Source organism: Caretta caretta, chromosome 17 (assembly GCF_965140235.1).
Source record: "Caretta caretta isolate rCarCar2 chromosome 17, rCarCar1.hap1, whole genome shotgun sequence".
NCBI lineage: Eukaryota > Metazoa > Chordata > Testudines > Cheloniidae > Caretta > Caretta caretta.
This window is the reverse complement of record NC_134222.1, coordinates 1794951-1816136: the sequence shown is the minus strand read 5'-3', so window position 1 is coordinate 1816136 and position 21186 is coordinate 1794951. Positions and strand designations below refer to the sequence as shown.

At 50.2% G+C, this 21186-nt stretch overlaps 1 protein-coding gene across 2 annotated transcripts; it reads left to right on the top strand.

The window, feature by feature from the left end:
- Positions 1 to 16666, top strand: ERAL1 (Era like 12S mitochondrial rRNA chaperone 1). Of its 2 annotated transcripts, XM_048824381.2 has the most exons (12): positions 21 to 159; positions 8900 to 9070; positions 9391 to 9552; positions 9890 to 10017; positions 10108 to 10185; positions 10349 to 10395; positions 10840 to 10901; positions 11364 to 11476; positions 11804 to 12205; positions 12505 to 12654; positions 12942 to 13022; positions 13894 to 16666. In XM_048824381.2, the coding sequence occupies exons 2-12, from the start codon at positions 8968 to 8970 to the stop codon at positions 14014 to 14016; spliced, it is 1449 nt and encodes a 482-aa protein (XP_048680338.1). In that variant the 5' UTR covers positions 21 to 159; positions 8900 to 8967; the 3' UTR covers positions 14017 to 16666. The 2 variants fall into 2 exon arrangements, with proteins under 2 accessions (XP_048680339.1, XP_048680338.1); XM_048824382.2 differs by lacking the exon at positions 8900 to 9070 and having other exon boundaries at positions 1 to 159.
- Positions 16667 to 21186: the final 4520 nt, after the last annotated feature.

Genomic DNA, 21186 nt, shown 5'->3' with positions numbered 1-21186 from the left:
GCCCGCTCCCACAATGCCCCGCGGCGGGTGAAGATGGCGGCCCCTGGGGCGCGAGGCGGCGGGGCTTGTAGCTGCTGAGGCCTGGGCGTGTCATGGCCGCCGTGGGCCGCGCTCTGCGCTGGGCGCTGCGGGCGGGGAGGTCGGGCCGGGCCCGCACAGGTGAGAGAGCCGCGGGGCGGGGCCCGGGCCGGGTTGTGGGGGAGGGAAGCCGGGCCTGGGGCCGGGCGGGCGGGGCCGGGTTGGGGGGGGCCTGGCCTGGCCTGGGAGGGGAGCCGGGGGGCGGGTCCGGGCCGCGTTGTGGGGGAGGGAAGCCGGGCCTGGGGCCGGGTTGGGGGGGGGTGCCTGGCCTGGCCTGGCCTGGGAGGGGAGCCGGGGGGCGGGGCCCGGGCCGCGTTGCGGGGGGGCGGGGCCGGGTTGGGGGGGGCCTGGCCTGGCCTGGCCTGGCCTGGGAGGGGAGCCGGGGGGCGGGGCCCGGGCCGCGTTGCGGGGGGGCGGGGCCGGGTTGGGGGGGGCCTGGCCTGGCCTGGCCTGGGAGGGGAGCCGGGGGACGGGGTCCGGGGCCCGGGCCGCGTTGCGGGGGGGCGGGGCCGGGCCGGGTTGGGGGGGAGGGAAGCCGGGCCTGGGGCCGGGCGGGGGAGGGGAGCCGGGGGGGCGGGGCCGGGTTGGGGGGGGCCTGGCCTGGCCTGGGAGGGGAGCCGGGGGGCGGGGCCCGGGCCGGGTTGTGGGGGAGGGAAGCCGGGCCTGGGGCCGGGCGGGGGAGGGGAGCCGGGGGGGCGGGGCCGGGTTGGGGGGGCCGTGAAGCTTTGGAAGGCCCCATTGGGCTGGTTCTGGTTCACTTAGGGTATGTCTACACTACGGAATAAGGTCGAATTTATAGAAGTCGGTTTTTTAGAAATCGGTTTTATAAATTCGAGTGTGTGTGTCCCCACAGTAAATGCTCTAAGTGCATTAAGTGCATTAACTCGGCGGAGCGCTTCCACAGTACCGAGGCAAGCGTCGACTTCCGGAGCGTTGCACTGTGGGTAGCTATCCCACAGTTCCCGCAGTCTCCGCTGCCCATTGGAATTCTGGGTTGAGATCCCAATGCCTGATGGGGCTAAAACATTGTCGCGGGTGGTTCTGGGTACATATCGTCAGCCTCCCGTTCCCTCCCTCCCCCCGTGAAAGCAAGGGCAGACAATCATTTCGCGCCTTTTTTCCTGAGTTACCTGTGCAGACGCCATACCATGGCAAGCATGGAGCCCGCTCAGGTAACCGTCACCCTATGTCTCCTGGGTGCTGGCAGACGCGGTACGGCATTGCTACACAGTAGCAGCAACCCCTTGCCTTGTGGCAGCAGACGGTACAGTACGACTGGTAGCCGTCATCGTCATGTCTGAGGTGCTCCTGGTCGCCTCTGTGAGGTCGATCAGGAGCGCCTGGGCAGACATGGGCACAGGGACTAAATTTGGAGTGACTTGACCAGGTCATTCTCTTTAGTCCTGCAGTCAGTCCTATTGAACCGTCTTATGGTGAGCGGGCAGGCGATACGGACTGCTAGCAGTCGTGCTGTACCATCTTCTGCCGAGCAGTCATGAGATGTGGATGGCATGCAGTCCGTCTGCTGCCAGCCAAAGATGTAAAAGATAGATGGAGTGGGTCAAAACAAGAAATAGACCAGATTTGTTTTGTACTCATTTGCTTCCCCCCCCTCCCCTGTCTAGGGGACTCATTCTTCTAGATCACACTGCAGTCAAGGTGCAGCGAGGTAAATCTAGCCATGTATCAATCAGAGGCCAGGCTAACCTTCTTGCTCCAATAAGGACAATAACTTAGGTGCACCATTTCTTATTGGAACCCTCTGTGAAGTCCTGCCTGAAATACTCCTTGATGTAAAGCCACCCCCTTTGTTGATTTTAGCTCCCTGAAGCCAACCCTGTAAGCGCCCCTCCCAGCGTCAGAGCAATGGCAAACAATCGGGCATCTGAGAGTGCTGTCCAGAGCAGTCACAATGGAGCGCTCTGATGGGGCTAAAACATTGTCGCGGGTGGTTCTGGGTACGTGTCGTCAGGCCCCCGTTCCCTCCCTCCCTCCGTGAAAGCAAGGGCAGACAATCATTTCGCGCCTTTTTTCCTGAGTTACCTGTGCAGACGCCATACCACAGCAAGCATGGAGCCCGCTCAGGTAACCGTCACCCTATGTCTCCTGGGTGCTGGCAGACGCGGTACGGCTTTGCTGCACAGTAGCAGCAACCCCTTGCCTTCTGGCAGCAGACGGTGCAATACGATTGGTAGTCGTCCTCATCGTGTCCGAGGTGCTCCTGGCCGCGTCGGCTGGGAGCGCCTGGGCAGACATGGGCGCAGGGACTAAATTTGGAGTGACTTGACCAGGTCATTCTCTTTAGTCCTGCAGTCAGTCCTATTGAACCGTCTTATGGTGAGCAGGCAGGCGATACGGACTGCTAGCAGTCGTACTGTACCATCTTCTGCCAGGCAGGCAAGAGATGAGGATTGCTAGCAGTCGTATTGCACCATCTTCTGCCAGGCAGGCAAGAGATGGGGATGGCTAGCAGGCGTACTGTACCATCTTCTGCCAAGCAGCCATGAGATGTGGATGGCATGCAGTCCTTCTGCACCGTCTGCTGCCAGCCAAAGATGTAAAAGATAGATGGAGTGGGTCAAAACAAGAAATAGACCAGATTTGTTTTGTACTCATTTGCCTCCTCCCCTGTCTAGGGGACTCATTCCTCTAGGTCACACTGCAGTCACTCACAGAGAAGGTGCAGCGAGGTAAATCTAGCCATGTATCAATCAGAGGCCAGGCTAACCTCCTTGTTCCAATAACAACGATAACTTAGGTGCACCATTTCTTATTGGAACCCTCCGTGCAGTCCTGCCTGAAATACTCCTTGATGTACAGGCACCCCCTTTGTTGATTTTAGCTCCCTGAAGCCAACCCTGTAAGCCGTGTCGTCAGTCGCCCCTCCCTCCGTCAGAGCAACGGCAGACAATCGTTCCGCGCCTTTTTTCTGTGCGGACGCCATACCACGGCAAGCATGGAGCCCGCTCAGCTCACTTTGGCAATTAGGAGCACATTAACCACCACACGCATTATTCAGCAGTATATGCAGCACCAAAACATGGCAACGCGATACCGGGCGAGGAGGCGACGTCAGCGCGGTCCCGTGAGTGATCAGGACATGGACACAGATTTCTCTGAAAGCATGGGCCCTGACAATGCATGCATCATGGTGCTAATGGGGCAGGTTCATGCTGTGGAACGCCGATTCTGGGCTCGGGAAACAAGCACAGACTGGTGGGACCGCATAGTGTTGCAGGTCTGGGACGATTCCCAGTGGCTACGAAACTTTCGCATGCGTAAGGGCACTTTCATGGAACTTTGTGACTTGCTTTCCCCTGTCCTGAAGCGCATGAATACCAAGATGAGAGCAGCCCTCACAGTTGAGAAGCGAGTGGCGATAGCCCTGTGGAAGCTTGCAACGCCAGACAGCTACCGGTCAGTTGGGAATCAATTTGGAGTGGGCAAATCTACTGTGGGGGCTGCTGTGATGCAAGTAGCCCACGCAATCAAAGATCTGCTGATATCAAGGGTAGTGACCCTGGGAAATGTGCAGGTCATAGTGGATGGCTTTGCTGCAATGGGATTCCCTAACTGTGGTGGGGCTATAGATGGAACCCATATCCCTATCTTGGCACCGGAGCACCAAGCCGCCGAGTACATAAACCGCAAGGGGTACTTTTCAATAGTGCTGCAAGCTCTGGTGGATCACAAGGGACGTTTCACCAACATCAACGTGGGATGGCCGGGAAAGGTGCATGATGCTCGCATCTTCAGGAACTCTGGTCTGTTTCAAAAGCTGCAGGAAGGGACTTTATTCCCAGACCAGAAAATAACTGTTGGGGATGTTGAAATGCCTATATGTATCCTTGGGGACCCAGCCTACCCCTTAATGCCATGGCTCATGAAGCCGTACACAGGCAGCCTGGACAGTGGTCAGGAGCTGTTCAACTACAGGCTGAGCAAGTGCAGAATGGTGGTAGAATGTGCATTTGGACGTTTAAAGGCGCGCTGGCGCAGTTTATTGACTCGCTTAGACCTCAGCGAAACCAATATTCCCACTGTTATTACTGCTTGCTGTGTGCTCCACAATATCTGTGAGAGTAAGGGGGAGACGTTTATGGCGGGGTGGGAGGTTGAGGCAAATCGCCTGGCTGCTGGTTACGCGCAGCCAGACACCAGGGCGGTTAGAAGAGCACAGGAGGGCGCGGTACGCATCAGAGAAGCTTTGAAAAACAGTTTCATGACTGGCCAGGCTACGGTGTAAAAGTTCTGTTTGTTTCTCCTTGATGAACCCCCCCGCCCCTTGGTTCACTCTACTTCCCTGTAAGCTAACCACCCTCCCCTCCTCCCTTTAATCATTGCTTGCAGAGCCAATAAAGTCATTGCTGCTTCACAGTCATGCATTCGTTATTCATTCATCACACAAATAGGGGGATGACTACCAAGGTATCCCAGGAGGGGTGGTGGAGGAGGGAAGGAAAATGCCACACAGCACTTTAAGCACAGCACTTTAAAAGTTTACAACTTTAAAATTTATTGAATGACAGCCTTCTTTTTTTTGGGCAATCCTCTGTGGGGGAGTGGCTGGTTGGCCGGAGGCCTCCCCACCGTGTTCTTGGGCGTCTGGGTGTGGAGGCTATGGAACTTGGGGAGGAGGGCGGTTGGTTACAGAGGGGCTGCAGTGGCAGTCTGTGCTCCAGCTGCCTTTGCTGCAGCTCAACCATACACTGGAGCATACTGGTTTGGTCCTGCAGCAGCCTCAGCATTGAATCCTGCCTCCTCTCATCACGCTGCCGCCACCTTTGAGCTTCAGCCCTGTCTTCAGCCCGCCACTTACTCTCTTCAGCCCGCCACTTACTCTCTTCAGCCCTCCACCTCTCCTCCCGGTCATTTTGTGCTTTCCTGCACTCTGACATTATTTGCCTCCACGCATTCGTCTGTGCTCTGTCAGTGTGGGAGGACAGCATGAGCTCGGAGAACATTTCATCGCGAGTGCGTTTTTTTTTCTTTCTAAGCTTCACTAGCCTCTGGGAAGGAGAAGATCCTGTGATCATTGAAACACATGCAGCTGGTGGAGAAAAAAAAAGGGACAGCGGTATTTAAAAAGACACATTTTATAAAACAGTGGCTACACTCTTTCAGGGTAAACCTTGAAAGTTAACATTACATACATAGCACATGTGCTTTCGTTACAAGGTCGCATTTTGCCTCCTCCCACCGCGTGAACGGATTTTGGTTGAATGCCAGCAAACATACACTGCAATGCTTTGTTCTACAGTGATTCCCCAGTACGTGTTGCTGGCCTGGAGTGGTAAAGTGTCCTACCATGAAGGACGAAATAAGGCTGCCCTCCCCAGAAACCTTTTGCAAAGGCAGAACCGCAAATGCCAGGGCAAAGTAATCCTTTCACATGCTTGCTTTTAAACCATGTATAGCATTTTAAAAGGTACACTCACCAGAGGTCCCTTCTCCGCCTGCTGAGTCCAGGAGGCAGCCTTGGGTGGGTTCGGGGGGTACTGGCTCCAGGTCTAGGGTGAGAAACAGTTCCTGGCTGTCGGGAAAACCGGTTTCTCCGCTTGCTTGCTGTGAGCTATCTACAACCTCCTCCTCATCATCTTCTTCGTCCCCAAAACCTACTTCTGTATTGCCTCCATCTCCATTGAAGGAGTCAAACAACACGGCTGGGGTAGTGGTGGCTGAACCCCCTAAAATGGCATGCAGCTCATCATAGAAGCGGCATGTTTGGGGCTCTGACCCAGAGCGGCCGTTCGCCTCTCTGGTTTTCTGGTAGGCTTGCCTCAGCTCCTTCAGTTTCACGCGGCACTGCTTCGGGTCCCTGTTATGGCCTCTGTCCTTCATGCCCTGGGAGATTTTCAGAAAGGTTTTGGCATTTCGAAAACTGGAACGGAGTTCTGATAGCACGGATTCCTCTCCCCAAACAGCGATCAGATCCCGTACCTCCCGTTCAGTCCATGCTGGAGCTCTTTTGCGATTCTGGGACTCCATCATGGTCACCTCTGCTGATGAGCTCTGCATGGTCACCTGCAGCTTGCCACGCTGGCCAAACAGGAAATGAGATTCAAAAGTTCGCGGTTCTTTTCCTGTCTACCTGGCCAGTGCATCTGAGTTGAGAGCGCTGTCCAGAGCGGTCAGAATGGAGCACTCTGGGATAGCTCCCGGAGGCCAATACCATCGAATTGTGTCCACAGTACCCCAAATTCGAGCCGGCAACGTCGATTTAAGCGCTAATCCACTTGTCAGGGGTGGAGTAAGGAAATCGATTTTAAGAGCCCTTTAAGTCGAAATAAAGGGCTTCATTGTGTGGACGGGTGCAGGTTTAAATCGATTTAACGCTGCTAAATTCGATCTAAAGTCCTAGTGTAGACCAGGGCTTAGCTCTGGTCTACACTAGGACTTTAGGTCGAATTTAGCAGCGTTAAATTGATGTAAACCTGCACCCGTCCACACGATGAAGCCCTTTATTTTGACTTAAAGGGCTCTTAAAATCGATTTCCTTACTCCACCCCTGACAAGTGGATTAGCGCTTAAATCAGCCTTGACAGGTCGAATTTGGGGTACTGTGGACACAATTTGACGGTATTGGCTTCCGGGAGCTATCCCAGAGTGCTCCATTGTGACTGCTCTGGACAGCACTCTCAACTCAGATGCACGATTGTTTGCCGTTGCTGTGTCGCAGGGAGGGGCGACTGACGACACGGCTTACAGGGTTGGTTTACAGGGAGCTAAAATCAACAAAGGGGGTGGCTTTACATCAAGGAGTATTTCAGGCAGGGCTTCACGGAGGGTTCCAATAAGAAATGGTGCACCTAAGCTATTGTTCTTATTGGAACAAGGAGGTTAGTCTGGCCTCTGATTGATACATGGCTATATCTACCTCTCTGCACCTTCTCTGTGAGTGACTGCAGTGTGACCTAGAGGAATGAGCCCCCTAGACGGGGGCGGGGAGGGGTTTGCAAATGAGTACAAAACAAATCTGGTCTATTTCTTGTTTTGTTACACTCCATCTATCTTTTACTGCATGCCATCCACATCTCATGGCTGCTCGGCAGAAGATGGTACAATAGGACTGCTAGCCATCCTCATCGCTTGCCTGCCTGCATGCCATCTCGGCAGAAGATGATGCAGTAGGACTGCTAGCAATCCGCATCACCTGCCTGCTCGCCATAAGATGGTTCAATAGGACTGACTGCAGGACTAAAGAGAATGACCTGATCAAGTCACTCCAAATTTAGTACCTGCGCCCATGTCTGCCCAGGCGCTCCTGATCGACCTCACACAGGTGACCAGGAGCACCTCGGACATGACGATGACGGCTACCAGTCCTATTGCACCATCTGCTGCCACAAGGCAATGGGTTGCTGCTGCTGTGTAGCAATGCCGTACCACGTCTGCCAGCACCCAGGAGACATACGGTGACAGTGAGCTGAACGGGCTCCATGCTTGCCGTGGTATGGCGTCTGCACAGGTAACTCAGGAAAAAAGGCGCGAAACGATTGTCTGCCCTTGCTTTCACGGAGGGAGGGAGGGAACGGGGGCCTGACGATATGTACCCAGAACCACCCGCGACAATGTTTTAGCCCCATCAGGCATTGGGATCTCAACCCAGAATTCCAATGGGCAGCGGAGACTGCGGGAACTGTGGGATAGCTACCCACAGTGCAGCGCTGGTTACAGGGCTCTGGTCTGCGTGTTTGGAGCTGTCCCCGGTGCTCTGCTGCCGCCACTCAGACGCTGGTCAACACCCCAGACTGCCAGCCTCGGCCACCAGGAGCCAACCTCCCTCCTCCCTGCAGTGCTCAGCCCCCGTCTTCTGATCAGGGAGCTCTCCCCAGACTTGGAGAGCAACAGACCAGTGGGATGGGTCTGGGGGTGGGGGTGCTGTAACTGGCCAGTGTAGAGGAAAGCTCCGTACACAGTTGCTCAAATAAGAGTTTCTGCCTTGTAATGGTTAGGTCGCATGTTGAGAAACTCTCCACTATGGTTACTCACCGTACCCTGACATCCGTTATAGCACCCGTGTTTCAGTTTCCTGGCAAAAGGAGCACAACCAGCTCTTCTTCCTGCTATCGCCGTGAGAGTTCAATAGTGCTTAGGAGTCATTGTTCAGCACTTTCTTTTTTCTTTTGGTATTGAGTGCAGTCACTATTTAGCTTTGTACGACCCACCTCAAGTCAGCCCATAAAGCCAGCCTCCATCTCCCAAACAAGCCCCTTTGCGCTTTCTCCCTTGCCGCCCCCCACATTTGTCAGGAGCTCCCAATAAACATCTGCAAAGCCATCTCATTAGCCTCCTTTGAATTCTTCCTTTGCTGTGATGTTTACAAAAACTTGATGGTGACTGGGCCACTGGTGTGAAACCAGTGTGTCTTGCTGACTAATATCATCTCATTGTTTCTTTGCACTTGTCCATCTCTTGTTTTTTGTCTTCTACTTGGACTGTAAGCTCTTTGGGTCGGTTCCATCTTCTTGTTGTGTGTTTTTACCGCAGCTTGCACAGTGGAGTCCTGGTCCATGACTGAGGTTCCTAGGTGCTAGCATGATACAAATAGTAAATATCAATGTACAGGCATAAAGGACACGTTACCGGCCCCGAAGCTTCTTGTAGAAAGTGAGAATTCTTAGCAGTCTGACAGCTTTGGAGCAATGACTGAAGTACTAGTGTAGACTCAGCTCAGATGCCTTTCTCATCATGTTTATCTGAACTTGCTCATTGCTGACTTTAGTGACTTGGTGGTAAAAATGCATGTGCCCAGTCTGCACTTGTGGTTCCATTGTTAGCACCAAAGGTGGGAGAACTGGTAAAATTTCTCTCTGCACAGGTTGCTGAAGAGGCTGCTAGATATGGACAATACAATTCAGACACAATTCCCTAAATGAATGCTGGGAAATGGTGCTGACCCCTTTTCATTGTGGAAGCTGTGTGAACTGGCACATGAGAAGGCTTTATAAGTGTAATGGGCAGCAAGGAGGGAGGCTGGGGAGAATTACAGGTAGGGGCTTCAGCCATACTGCATGAGAGTGTTTGCTAATATCTCTTCTAATGCGATTAATCCTTTGTACATAGTTCGTACTAATGGTTTAGGAGCCTTGATTATGGAATTCTCTGGTTATGTAGTGTGTGTGCCCTTGTCATTACCATCCCAACTGTAACCTGAAAGAACCATAAGCTGTTAGTGGGATTGAGGAACCCATATTGGTAAAATCTAATTTCTCAGCTGTGTTTTGAGGCCATCTTGCTTAGAATATCTTGTAGCATTTTCGGTCCAGCATGCAGCAGGTTTAAGTTGGTATTGCTGTGTTGGTTTTTCAGTCAGTGGTGCCTGTTTCCTGGAGAACAGAGCCCAGAGGGTCAACATATTCCCTGCTTGCTTTTATGGAAACATTTCTGCCCTGGATACCATCCTAGGAATTTCCAGAGAGAAGACCGAATGTGCACTGGGTCAACATCCACCATCGGTGTCTTACTGCAAAGGTAAACTCAGCTGCCTGCATGATTTTTCTAGGGAGGTGGTGAACAATAGCAATAGAGGCAGCCTCTAAAGAGGGCATAGCAGAAAGTTGGAAAACAGCCTTGGAAGGACTGACTTGCAAAAGATGTTCCAACAGTTGTAAATAGCTGGGTATCCCATGAGGTGGGGATTAAAGGCTGTACATTCTTGTAGTCTCTCAAGATTAATCTCGTCAGCCACTTAATATTTTGTTTTGTGCAGTGATATCTTTTGAGTCTTTGGTGCACTAATCCATTAAATGTGTGCAGTCTGGTGTGATTGCAGTGTTCTTACTTGAACACCTTATTTCTCTCTCTGCAGCTGAGCAAGATAACTTGTTGGTGCACCAACCAGATGAGCCAGAGAACCCCAAGGTTCTGAGAGTTGCCATCATTGGAGCACCAAATGCTGGGAAATCTACCCTCTCGAATAAACTCTTGGGCAGAAAGGTAAAGCTTTGCAGCATCTGAGAACCAGGTGACAGATTGTTTTTGTCTACGTTTCTTAGATGTTGTACACATCTGACTTGTTTCCTGCAGATTTTCCCAGTCTCTAAGAAGGTGCACACCACACGATGCAATGCCTGTGGGGTCATCACAGAAGAAGACACTCAGCTGGTAGGTATTCCACATGTGATAAGGTAACTCTCAGCAATAGACATTTGTGATCCATAGCATTTTGCTTACACCTTGCAGTCTACTTCAGTTGCACAAACATGAGTTTTAGCTTCCTGTCAGTAATTACAGGAAGATCCTTATTGGTTTGGCTTTCTCTTTCTAGATCATCCTGGACACACCTGGCCTCATCAGCCACACGAAAGCCAAAAGGTATCTCTCTCAATGTGGGTAGATGAAAAATCCAGCTGGGCAAAGTTTGAGGAGACCAGAACATGAGTTCTGTTGTAGGAGCTTGTAGAGCAGATTGAAAGGGGTGTAATGGGTATTTACTTGGGATAGAGGTGTGTTGTGCACAGAATGTGAAGGTCTTTGAGCCCAGTTCTTGTCTCTGAACTACCTTAAAATTACCAGCAATCCAGTAGCACCTAGAGTCCACAGTCTTTGTTGAGATCACATTGTGCTAGGCACTGCACTCTCAGTGAGAGATGATGTAGGCCAAAAGGTGGCACTGCACTAGCTGGGTACTAAAAGGGAATGTGAAATGGACTGTCTTTTGTTTTAAGAGGAAATTCTTCCACTCTGCCATGGGATGGAAAAGGAGGCAGTTTATGATCAGATGCATGTGTAGTTCCATAATAGGTATTTGTCTTTCAGGCATAATCTGGAGAAATCCCTGATACATGATCCATGGGACAGCATGAAACATGCAGACTTAGGTGGGAACCCAGTTCTCCTACTATATCAAGTCAAATCCTGATCTGTCTGCGGTGGGTACTTGTATGGCTCCCATTGCCCTGGTATCCGAGTGCCCATGTACTGAGTGGAGCAGCAATGGCAGCTCCTGGGTGTGCGGGGATAGAGTGGAGGGGAACTACATACAGGAACTCTCCACATATGTAACTGGGGAAAAGTATAGTATACTTGTACAACGCTTAAGGAGGAAGTGTGGATGATTGGACTGGGCTGGGTTGTTGAGGATTAGTTAGTATGGCACTGGGAAGATGTAGAAAAGTGCATTATTTTATCATATTAGGAACCTCTACACGCACACTCAGACGTACACATTCTGCTGTGGAAGTAAGAAAGGCGGTGATGTGAACAAAGAGTCCACAAGCTGAGGGGCATTAAAGACTGATATCTGCCACGAGGGGATTGAAATGTATCTCTCTGTTTGGCAGTTCTGGTTTTGGTGGATGTGTCAGAACGCTGGACACAGAACCGTCTGAGTCTCCAGGTGCTGCAGTGTCTTTCTCAGTTCCCACAGATTCCCAGCATCCTGGTCATGAACAAGGTAAATGAGAGAGGGATCCAAGTCCTCTGTTTTATACAGTGAGTTAGCGCTTGGGCATTACATACAGGGCCTCTTTCCTTTATACCTCTATTGAAGGTTAAACTAAGTGTTGTTCTCTTGGCAAGTGCCACAGAAGAGATCAATTTATTTGAAGGTTTCCAGTGTCTTGTAACTTACAAGGGGGTGATGTAGGCCTGCAGCAAATAGTGCAGACCTTACATCTGTGATTCATCCCTCTTTCACCTCAAGATTTGGATTATTACATGAGACAGTTACATTTGTCCCAGTTCATCTGGAACAAATTCCTGATCAGTCTTTCTATTTCAGGTGGATCTGCTGAAGAGAAAGGCCCTTCTGCTGGACCTGGTCACTGAGCTCACAGAAGGAGTTGTAAATGGAAAGAAACTGAAAGTGAAATCTATGTCTAAGATACATTCGGACTCCACCAGAAACAATCCCCTTCAAAGCATCCAAACTTGCCTGTCTGAAAATACCTCCAAACAGTCTGGTTATCTCCAGGATGCCAGCGAAGTCCAGAGAGGCTCTAGCTCAGATACCAGTTGTAACATGAGGGCATCAAACTCTAATCATATGTTGGAAGGCACAGAGAAAGTACAAATTGCAAACCACCAGGTATCTAGAGACTTAAAGAACAAGAAAGGCTGGCCACACTTCCAGGAGATCTTCATGCTAGCAGCTATTAATGGAGAGGCAGTGGAGACACTGAAGGTAAATTAGCCTGAAATAATTTCCATCTACCTTGTGACTTGCACCCTCTCACTCTTGTGGTTTGAGCCTCATATCGTATGAGGAAATAGCCAACCTTTATTTGTCTGACCTGTCCCCTTTCTCCTGGCCTGCGGTCTGCAGCTCCCTGAGGAGTCCCTGGTATGCTGGTGATGGGGTGCCATCTGACCAAGGGAACTGTGCCATGTCAGACTACTTAAGAGTGCCATCTTTGATTTATTTCCACCTAGGACTTTTACTGGTGACTTTGGGTCCCCTTTAACTGCCCTTTGTGTTGACAGAAGTACCTCCTGATGCAAGCCAAGCCAGGTCGATGGGAGTACCACAGCAGGGTTTTGACAAGCCAGTCCCCCCAGGAGATCTGTGATGATATAATTAGGGGGAAGCTACTGGAGTATCTGCCACAAGAAGTGCCCTACACTGTGCTTCAGGTAGGAAGCAGCTCAGTGAGAGCAGCTTTTCGTAAGTGTCCATATGATGAGAGAGATCCTTCCTGGTAATCTCTAAAGGTTTGGGTTTAATGTTTGAGGGCGTGTGGCACTGCATTATTCCCAAGTCCTTCACTGGGGAGTAGGGCCCTCATGATGCCTGTTGTGCATGTGTGCTTGGCCACGAGAGGGACAGGCAGCGGAATAGGAGTCTCTGGGGCCTGGAGGCAGGGGACTTTGCTCTTTGGAGGGGTTTACTGAGTGGTTGGGTTTGTGCCCTAATGTTGCAGAAGACGGAGATGTGGGAGGAAGGGCCGAGTGGGGAGCTCATCATCCTGCAGAACCTGCTCGTCCCAAAGGAGACCCATGTGGTGAGTATTCTTGGAGAATCTCTATGCTCTTTCGCTGCTGATTGGGGGAGTCTGCTGATTGGGAGCAGAAGAAAGGAGGGTCTGCAGACCCAGTGTGGGAGTAGGATCCTTCATGCATCCATGGAGATCAGTCACATTTGTATGGCGCATACTAGACATCCTGTTTCTTAGCCAGTTCTCTGCTATAGGCTAATGCGCCCTGCACTAGGCTTGCAGTACAGACTCTGAGTCCTGTGGGCTGTGAATTGCAGGTCAGGCACAGTGTAAAGTGCATTAAATGTCTGTAGCCCTGTGGTACGTCTAGACAGAGAGTGAGGCCAAACCGCCCATTATGTACTAGGTGGAGCATAGCAGTGACAGGGTCTACTCTGTACCTTCCTTACCCTCTGACTAGAGCATGAAGGCACAGCATGCGCCAGCTCATGTGTGAGTTGGCCAGTCAGTCACTCGAGGTACCTATCTCCCCTTTGGCACAGACCATGCTGTCTGTGTCTGAGGTAGAGAGTACAGGCCCTCCCAGTGTCAAGCAGCTGGTTTTTCAGTTTCTCTGCAAACGGGGCAAGAGTCTGCACTGTTCTGTGGTGACAGATACCCCATAGGCAGGGTTCAGGGATGCTTCAAATCAGTGTTTCTCAACGATCGGTCCGTGGACTGGCACCAGTCCCTGAGATCTCCCTGACGCAATTTAGGAAAGCAGCAAGCCGGTCTCTGGTATCAAAAAGGTTGAGAGACACTGAAATGAAACATCCTCTTTATCTTCTTCCCCAGTCACCATGTTGCTCTCTCGGGCTGTCTCTCCCTGCAGTTAGGTGGCACTGCCAGAAGTCAGGGAGGTGAATGTGATAATCCTCTGTCTCTGTTTGTGGTACAGAAGATGCTGATCGGTGTGGGAGGCCAGCTGATCAGCAAGATTGCTCAGGAGGCCGGGGAGGACCTGATGAACATATTCCTGTGTGACATCCGCTTGAAGCTCTGTGTGAAGCTCAAGAAATGAGCTGCTTGTTTAGATGTTACCAACTCTTTTTGTCTGACCACTAATGAAGAGATGGACACGCTGAAGAACATGGAGCCACCCCTTTATGGTGGGGCTGACGCCCGCTGGCAATATCAGGGCACTGAGATTCCCCCTGGGTACAGTGAGGGATGCTGAGTAAACCAAAACTAAAGTAGAATGTTCTTTGAAGGGTCTGAACTGCAAAAAGTTTAATGGTGGAACGTGGTGAAATTCTCAGACATTGACCTACCCCCCAACAGATTATCCAGTGAGAACTTGGAGTGGATGTTGGGGAACCAACCCCCCCCCACCCAGTTTTAGTGCTGCATTTACAGAGCAATCTCTTTGCTTCCTCTACTGCTTCTTGGCTTTCGCATCCTTTGGAGGACTAGCCTGCTATCTGTACTGCCAAAAGCAAAAACCTGTGGCTGGAAGTTGTGCTGAAAATGATGATTCTGCAGTGGCAGAATACGGGGTGGAGAGAGGAGGCAAGAGCACAAATTGAATCTCTAAGATCAGGGTCATTTCTGAAGGGCTCAAAGAGGTGTCACCTGCATGCATGTCCAGATGCATGCATTGTATTGCACCTCAGTGGGCATGAGTGATATGAGCACTGGTCTGTCAAATACTCTCCAGACCATTAATGTCCACTGTGAAGAAGTAACTCTAGTCTCCCTCAGGCAAGAGCTTAAAACGCTTCTACAGTAATTGGTGTTCTAGGAAAACTGCAGACTCAGCTATGAGTAGCTGAGTGAGTACTGTAAAGTGAAATGCTGCCTGTATAGTGCTTGGGGGTCCTTTGGCCTGAAAGTGGCTTTGTAAATATAACTGTCCTTTAAAGTCAAAAGGACTGCTGTCTTCTGGCAAAGAAAGGGTTATCGGGTGTATTCCCCTCATCTCATGTCTTCAGTGCTGCAAGGCCACGTAGCTGTACAACTAGAAATGGTGGTGGTCCAGCTGAAAAGGCTGCACCAGCCCAGCCCAGCTCACATGCTGATCTTCCTTGTGATTGCAGCACCTCGTGCTGTCTGCCTGGTGCTGCTTCTGCAGGCTGTGGAAGTCTAATGAATGACGGATCATGGAAATTGGGCCTTTAGGAGCCAGATGTTTGCTGATGGGGGCTGGAGCAGAGGATGTTGCTTGCAAATAGAGCCACTCATTCCTTTTTAGTGTAGCTGGGATAGCAGGTGGGTATTGCTGAGGGAATCACTCTATTGGTTGCAGTCAAAGAGAGACATGTTGACTAAGCAGTGGTTCCCAACTAGAGTGCACCTGCAATAGGGTGGTGCATGGATACGGTCTCCCTTCCCCTACGCAGTTGGCACCCTGGCCTCTTTCCATTCTCCTCTTTCCTATTTTGCAAGCATTTTTGTCGTCTTGTTTTCTGTCCCTTATCCTTTTCTTTCACTTGCCAGAAGGCTGTGAGGGAGGGACCAGGCTGCACGTGCTGCTGTGACTGAGCTGAGTATCAGGAGAGCAGAGAAGGAGAGCGTGGGTCAGTGGGCTGCTGTCTGAACATGAAGCTCTGTATACCTGAGGGGCTGCTGCAGGAGGCTGGGGAAAGGGGAATGCTTCCCAAGGAGCTGCCTGATTTTAGAAGCGGCAATCTGAGAAAATTGCCATGGGGTGGACAGTGGATCCATTGAAAGGCTTTCTCTACTCCCATTGCTCCTTATCTCCTTTGCACTGCCCCAGGGGATTCTAGGTGTGCCCCTGGTTGGAGAAGCAGGGATGTCGCAGGTCAGGCTTGAGGTTCATTGCAGAGCTGGCAGGGACGTTCGCCTTCACTGGTAACGGGTGACACGGGTCAGGACTGAACGCCATGGAGATTGAGAAGACTAAAATCTGAGCTGCATGGCAGTCTATGGGCTTGTGTTGCCCTTCCAAGAGCTATGTTGGTGTTGGCACGGACTGGCACAGCCTCTGCAGACAAAGATGAGATGAGCTGTTTACTGGCACCAAGATGCATTAACTGGCATATTATAGATATGTATCTAGACGACTGTTTCTCAAATGTGGTGGTCATGGCTGCATGTAGCCACCAGGGAATTTTCTTGCAGCCACAGCCTCCTGGGCGGGGATGGGGGAGAAAGCAGTGGCCCCCTCCCCCAAGGCCGCCAGCAATGGTTGGGTCCTGCCCACCTCCGGGGAAGACAAGCTAGAGGAGCAGGCAGCCAGTAAGTTCCCCACCTTCCCAGGGCTGGTGGGGGCAGGCTTCAGCCCTCGGGTGGCAGGCTCCAGCCACAGGGCTTCAGGCTCCGTTTCCCGGCTGTACAGTGGCGGGCTCTGCCCCAAGGTCACTCCCCCCCAGCACCTGGCCCCTGCTGCCTCCCTATCCATCTCCCCATCCAGGGCTTAATTTGTCCTCAGGCTTGCTGGGGCTGAGTAAGCCTGCTGGGAAATGTGGTATTTGTATGTTTGTTTATATCACTTTTCACAGCAGACTTAGTAACTAACATGTCTTTTTTAAATTTAAAAAAAAAGGGCAACCAAAAAAAGCAAAAGACATAAGAAAAAATACAAGAACTTACCAAGCACCTTATTTGTTTCTATTCTGTTTAGGCCTAGTAAAGAATAGAGACAACTGTATGTTATTTTTATTGAGTCTGGGGAAAAAATCCCAAATAAATTACAATGATTTGGACATGTATATGTGCATATTTCTTTTTCCTAAAGTTAATTAAGTATTTAGGAAAAATTGTCAGAGTGGCCACCACCATCACTCTGAGGCTACCAAAAAAATTGTGAGAACCCCTGATCTAGATTCATCATTCCCCTGCCGTGTGGGTTTGCTATATAAATCAGGTGATTGACTCCTTTATTCAGATCACAAGCCACAGAGTGTTGATCTCTCCATGTTCCCAGAGCTAGCCTTGCTAAAGGATCTTGCACATGGTAGGAGATCTCTTGAGACATCAAGCTACATTTCCCATTCTGTGGTGTTTACAAGCAGCCCTGAGTGAGGAGGCACTTAAGGTGCTGCCCAGGCAATTAAAATAAGGATACCTTCAGGTCCCCCAGGCACTCCCAGCTCCTGTTTGGAACCCAAACCTCTCATGAAATCCAGTGCCACTTTCTTCCTTCCCAGAGAAAAGGGGAGGCTTCGGTGGCACTGACAAAACCCACTGAGCCATTAAAGACTCTGCCATGGAGGAGATAAGAGCATCTCTGAGCGACAGTGAGCTGCCTTCAGATAGTAAGGGGATACCCTGACTTCTTTCTCTCAATGCGGGGGATATTTTGGTGCCCTGAATGTTTCTAACTGACTTCTATTCCACTGACAATAAAATGAGGTCCCCGCTCAAGCAGTCGTTTCTCTTCCCCTTTCTGTCAGACGGCAGCAGCTACCTGGGATCTGTTTTACTCTGACTAAAATCAGGACACTTTCATGTATCTTCTTTCTTCCCAGCTGAACTTAGATCACCTTTCCATAGCAGTGGATTGTTCACAGGTGCTTCTGAAGTTGACACCTTGCAGGGAAGAGAGACTGGTAAAGGAGCTTTGAGGATTCAAAAGGTTGTTTCATTTGGTGTCCGATACAATGAGGAAACCATTCCTTTGTGAAATGTTGACAGACAAAGTCAGTCTCAAGCTGCCACAAAGCATATTTCAGTGATTTTTCCAGGCTGAAGATCAGAGCCCAGTGCCTGGAGCAGCTGGTCCCTAGGAGTGAGAGGTGATGGAAAATCAATGCAAAATGTATTTCCTTGAAATGGAAATACTGTGTGTGAAAATGCTTAGTTGCCTAACTACCCGACTGACTCAGTGAGAGGCTGTGCTTAGGGCCTGCTCAGTCTGAAATGTGAGGCAGTAGCTCATTAATAAGGCTTGGCAAATAGATTAATTAGACATCAGCCAATCAGTTCTCATATGAAAGGTACTGTTAGTATTTGTCTGAAGGCCCAGACTACGGAAGGTGCTATCTTCCTGGAACACAGATATATTTTAATTCTTCCTGATTTTGGGAAGGCAACATGGGCATGGAGGGGGCTAGTCAGGGCTCTTCATATTGTACTAAGCTAACAAATGCCACTGTAGTAGTTAGGATGAAATGATAATGGGGTTAGGCAGCCATGTGATCAGGTGTCCATGGGGTTGGGAACATGGAGGTCAGGTGACAATGCAGTTAGATGACAGGAATAGTAACCTGTGGAGTGAGATGCTACTGGGCTAAGGAGTAATGCCTGGCATCTAGATGCTGCACTGATAATCTTCCGAAAAAGCTTAGGAGTCTTGTTTGTCTCTTGGAAAACGCTGACATGTTGCAGACTGAGGTTTGATTTCAGTTATTGGATCCAAGAGATCCACTTCCTGGACACTACAGTGCTAATAAACAATGGCCACATAAACACCACCCTATACCGGAAACCTACTGACCGCTATTCCTACCTGCATGCCTCCAGCTTTCACCCTGACCACACCACACGATCCATCGTCTACAGCCAAGCTCTGCGATACAACCGCATTTGCTCCAACCCCTCAGACAGAGACAAACACCTACAAGATCTCTGTCAAGCTTTCTTACAACTACAATACCCACCTGCAGAAGTAAAGAAACAGATTGATAGAGCCAGAAGAGTTCCCAGAAGTTACCTACTACAGGACAGGCCTAACAAAGAAAATAACAGAACGCCACTAGCGGTCACCTTCAGCCCCCAACTAAAACCCCTCCAACGCATTATCAAGGATCTACAACCTATCCTAAAGGATGACCCAACACTCTCACAAGTCTTGGGAGACAGGCCAGTCCTTGCCTACAGACAGCCCCGCAACCTGAAGCAAATACTCACCAACAACCACATACCACACAACAGAACCACTAACCCAGGAACTTATCCTTGCAACAAAGCCCGTTGCCAATTGTGCCCACATATCTATTCAGGGGACACCATCACAGGGCCTAATAACATCAGCCACACTATCAGAGGCTCGTTCACCTGCACATCCACCAATGTGATATATGCCATCATGTGCCAGCAATGCCCCTCTGCCATGTACATTGGTCAAACTGGACAGTCTCTACGTAAAAGAATAAATGGACACAAATCAGATGTCAAGAATTATAACATTCATAAACCAGTCGGAGAACACTTCAATCTCTCTGGTCACGCAATCACAGACATGAAGGTCGCTATCTTAAAACAAAAAAACTTCAAATCCAGACTCCAGCAAGAAACTGCTGAATTGGAATTCATTTGCAAATTGGATACTATTAATTTAGGCTTAAATAGATACTGGGAGTGGCTAAGTCATTATGCAAGGTAGCCTGTTTCCTCTTGTTTTTTCCTACCCCCCCCCCCAGATGTTCTGGTTTAACTTGGATTTAAACTTGGAGAGTGGTCAGTTTAGATGAGCTATTACCAGCAGGAGAGTGAGTTTGTGTGTGTATGGGGGTGGGGGGGATGTGAGAAAACCTTGATCTATGCAGGAAATAGCCCGACTTGATTATGTAAAGAGTTGTCACTTTGGATGGGCTAGCACCAGCAGGAGAGTGAATTTGTGTGGGGGGGTGGAGGGTGAGAAAACCTGGATTTGTGCTGGAAATGGCCCACCTGTTGATCACTTTAGATAAGCTATTACCAGCAGGACAGTGGGGTGGGAGGAGGTATTGTTTCATGATTTCTGTGTGTATATAAAGTCTGCTGCAGTTTCCACGGTAAACATCTGATGAAGTGAGCTGTAGCTCACGAAAGCTCATGCTCAAATAAATTGGTTAGTCTCTAAGGTGCCACAAGTACTCCTTTTCTTTTTGCGAGTTATTGGTGAGGTTCTGAAAGGGGGGAAACTTTCTAACTGACCTTGTTTTACAGTAGGTGATTGCACCTAATGTTTGTGGTGGTGGTAGCAGCTGTATTGAGAGCCTGGTGTCACACTGGGCTGTACAAATGCTAGGCGTTCTCACCTAAATAGTGTGAAAATACCATTGGGCTGAGGGCAGAGATGAGTGTTGCCAGCTACATACCCCTCCTGCAGCTAGATATGGCTTAACCTATGGTTGCAAAGATGCAATTAAAATTGGGCAGGATCTTACATCATTAACAGTCAGGGGCTGGCATGTCTGTGGTCTCTTCCTGGGTGCCAGCAGCCTGAGAGGAATCTGTATCATGGTACAAAGGGGATCAGTAAATCATCATTCCTGAAATAAAACCAAAAATGCTGGGGTGGCAGGTTTGTGCTCTACACTGGCTGGCAAGTGCATGTGCCATTCCTCCCTCTTGGACAAGAATGTGGACGCTTTCTTGGACTGAAGCCCAAACTTCACCATGTCTGAGCAGAACCTTCTAGGGAGGATGCACCTGTTTAACTGATCGTGCAACTGACTTCAAGGCATGGAGAGTGGACAAATGCCCCATATATCATTGCTGGTAACTAACCTCCATGGGCATCTGCTTTGCAGCCAATTATAGGGACAGAGATGAGAAAGTAAGGCATAATTATTTATGATATGCGAGAAACTGCCATGTCAGCTAAACAGAGCAGAGTCCTGGCTTTCCCTGGTACGGCAACACGAGTGACCCCCGTAAAGTGCAGTTCCAATTACCTGTACTGCCAGGGCAGCACGTGAAATAAGCCTTTCATAGGAAGTCTAGCCTCATCTCACTGCTAGGTAGGAAGAGCATTCACTTGCCTCAGTGGGAACAAGGCAGGTGAAACGGCCAGGGAGAGCAGCCGACAAGCCACCTTGGAAGGAAGCAAAGAACCACAGCTCCCCCTGGGTGTAAGGAATGAATTCTGAGGGCTGGTTGGGAGGGAAGTGTGCTGTCAAGGAGAGTCCCAACAAAGCGTGGACAAGATTGCTAACTTTTAATGCTGACCAAATTCCCTGGCTCCTAGTAACAGTTGTGGCAGCAGTCTGCATCCTTCTGGCTGCCAGTGCATTCTCAGGCTACAGAGTAACAGCCGTGTTAGTCTGTATTCGCAAAAAGAAAAGGAGGACTTGTGGCACCTTAGAGACTAACCAATTTATTTGAGCATGAGCTTTCGTGAGCTACAGCTCACTTCATCAGATGCATACCGTGGAAACTGCAGCAGACTTTATATATACACAGAGAATATGAAACAATACCTCCTCCCACCCCACTGGCCTGCTGGTAATAGCTTATCTAAAGTGATCATCAGGTGGGCCATTTCCAGCACAAATCCAGGTTTTCTCACCCTCCACCCCCCCAC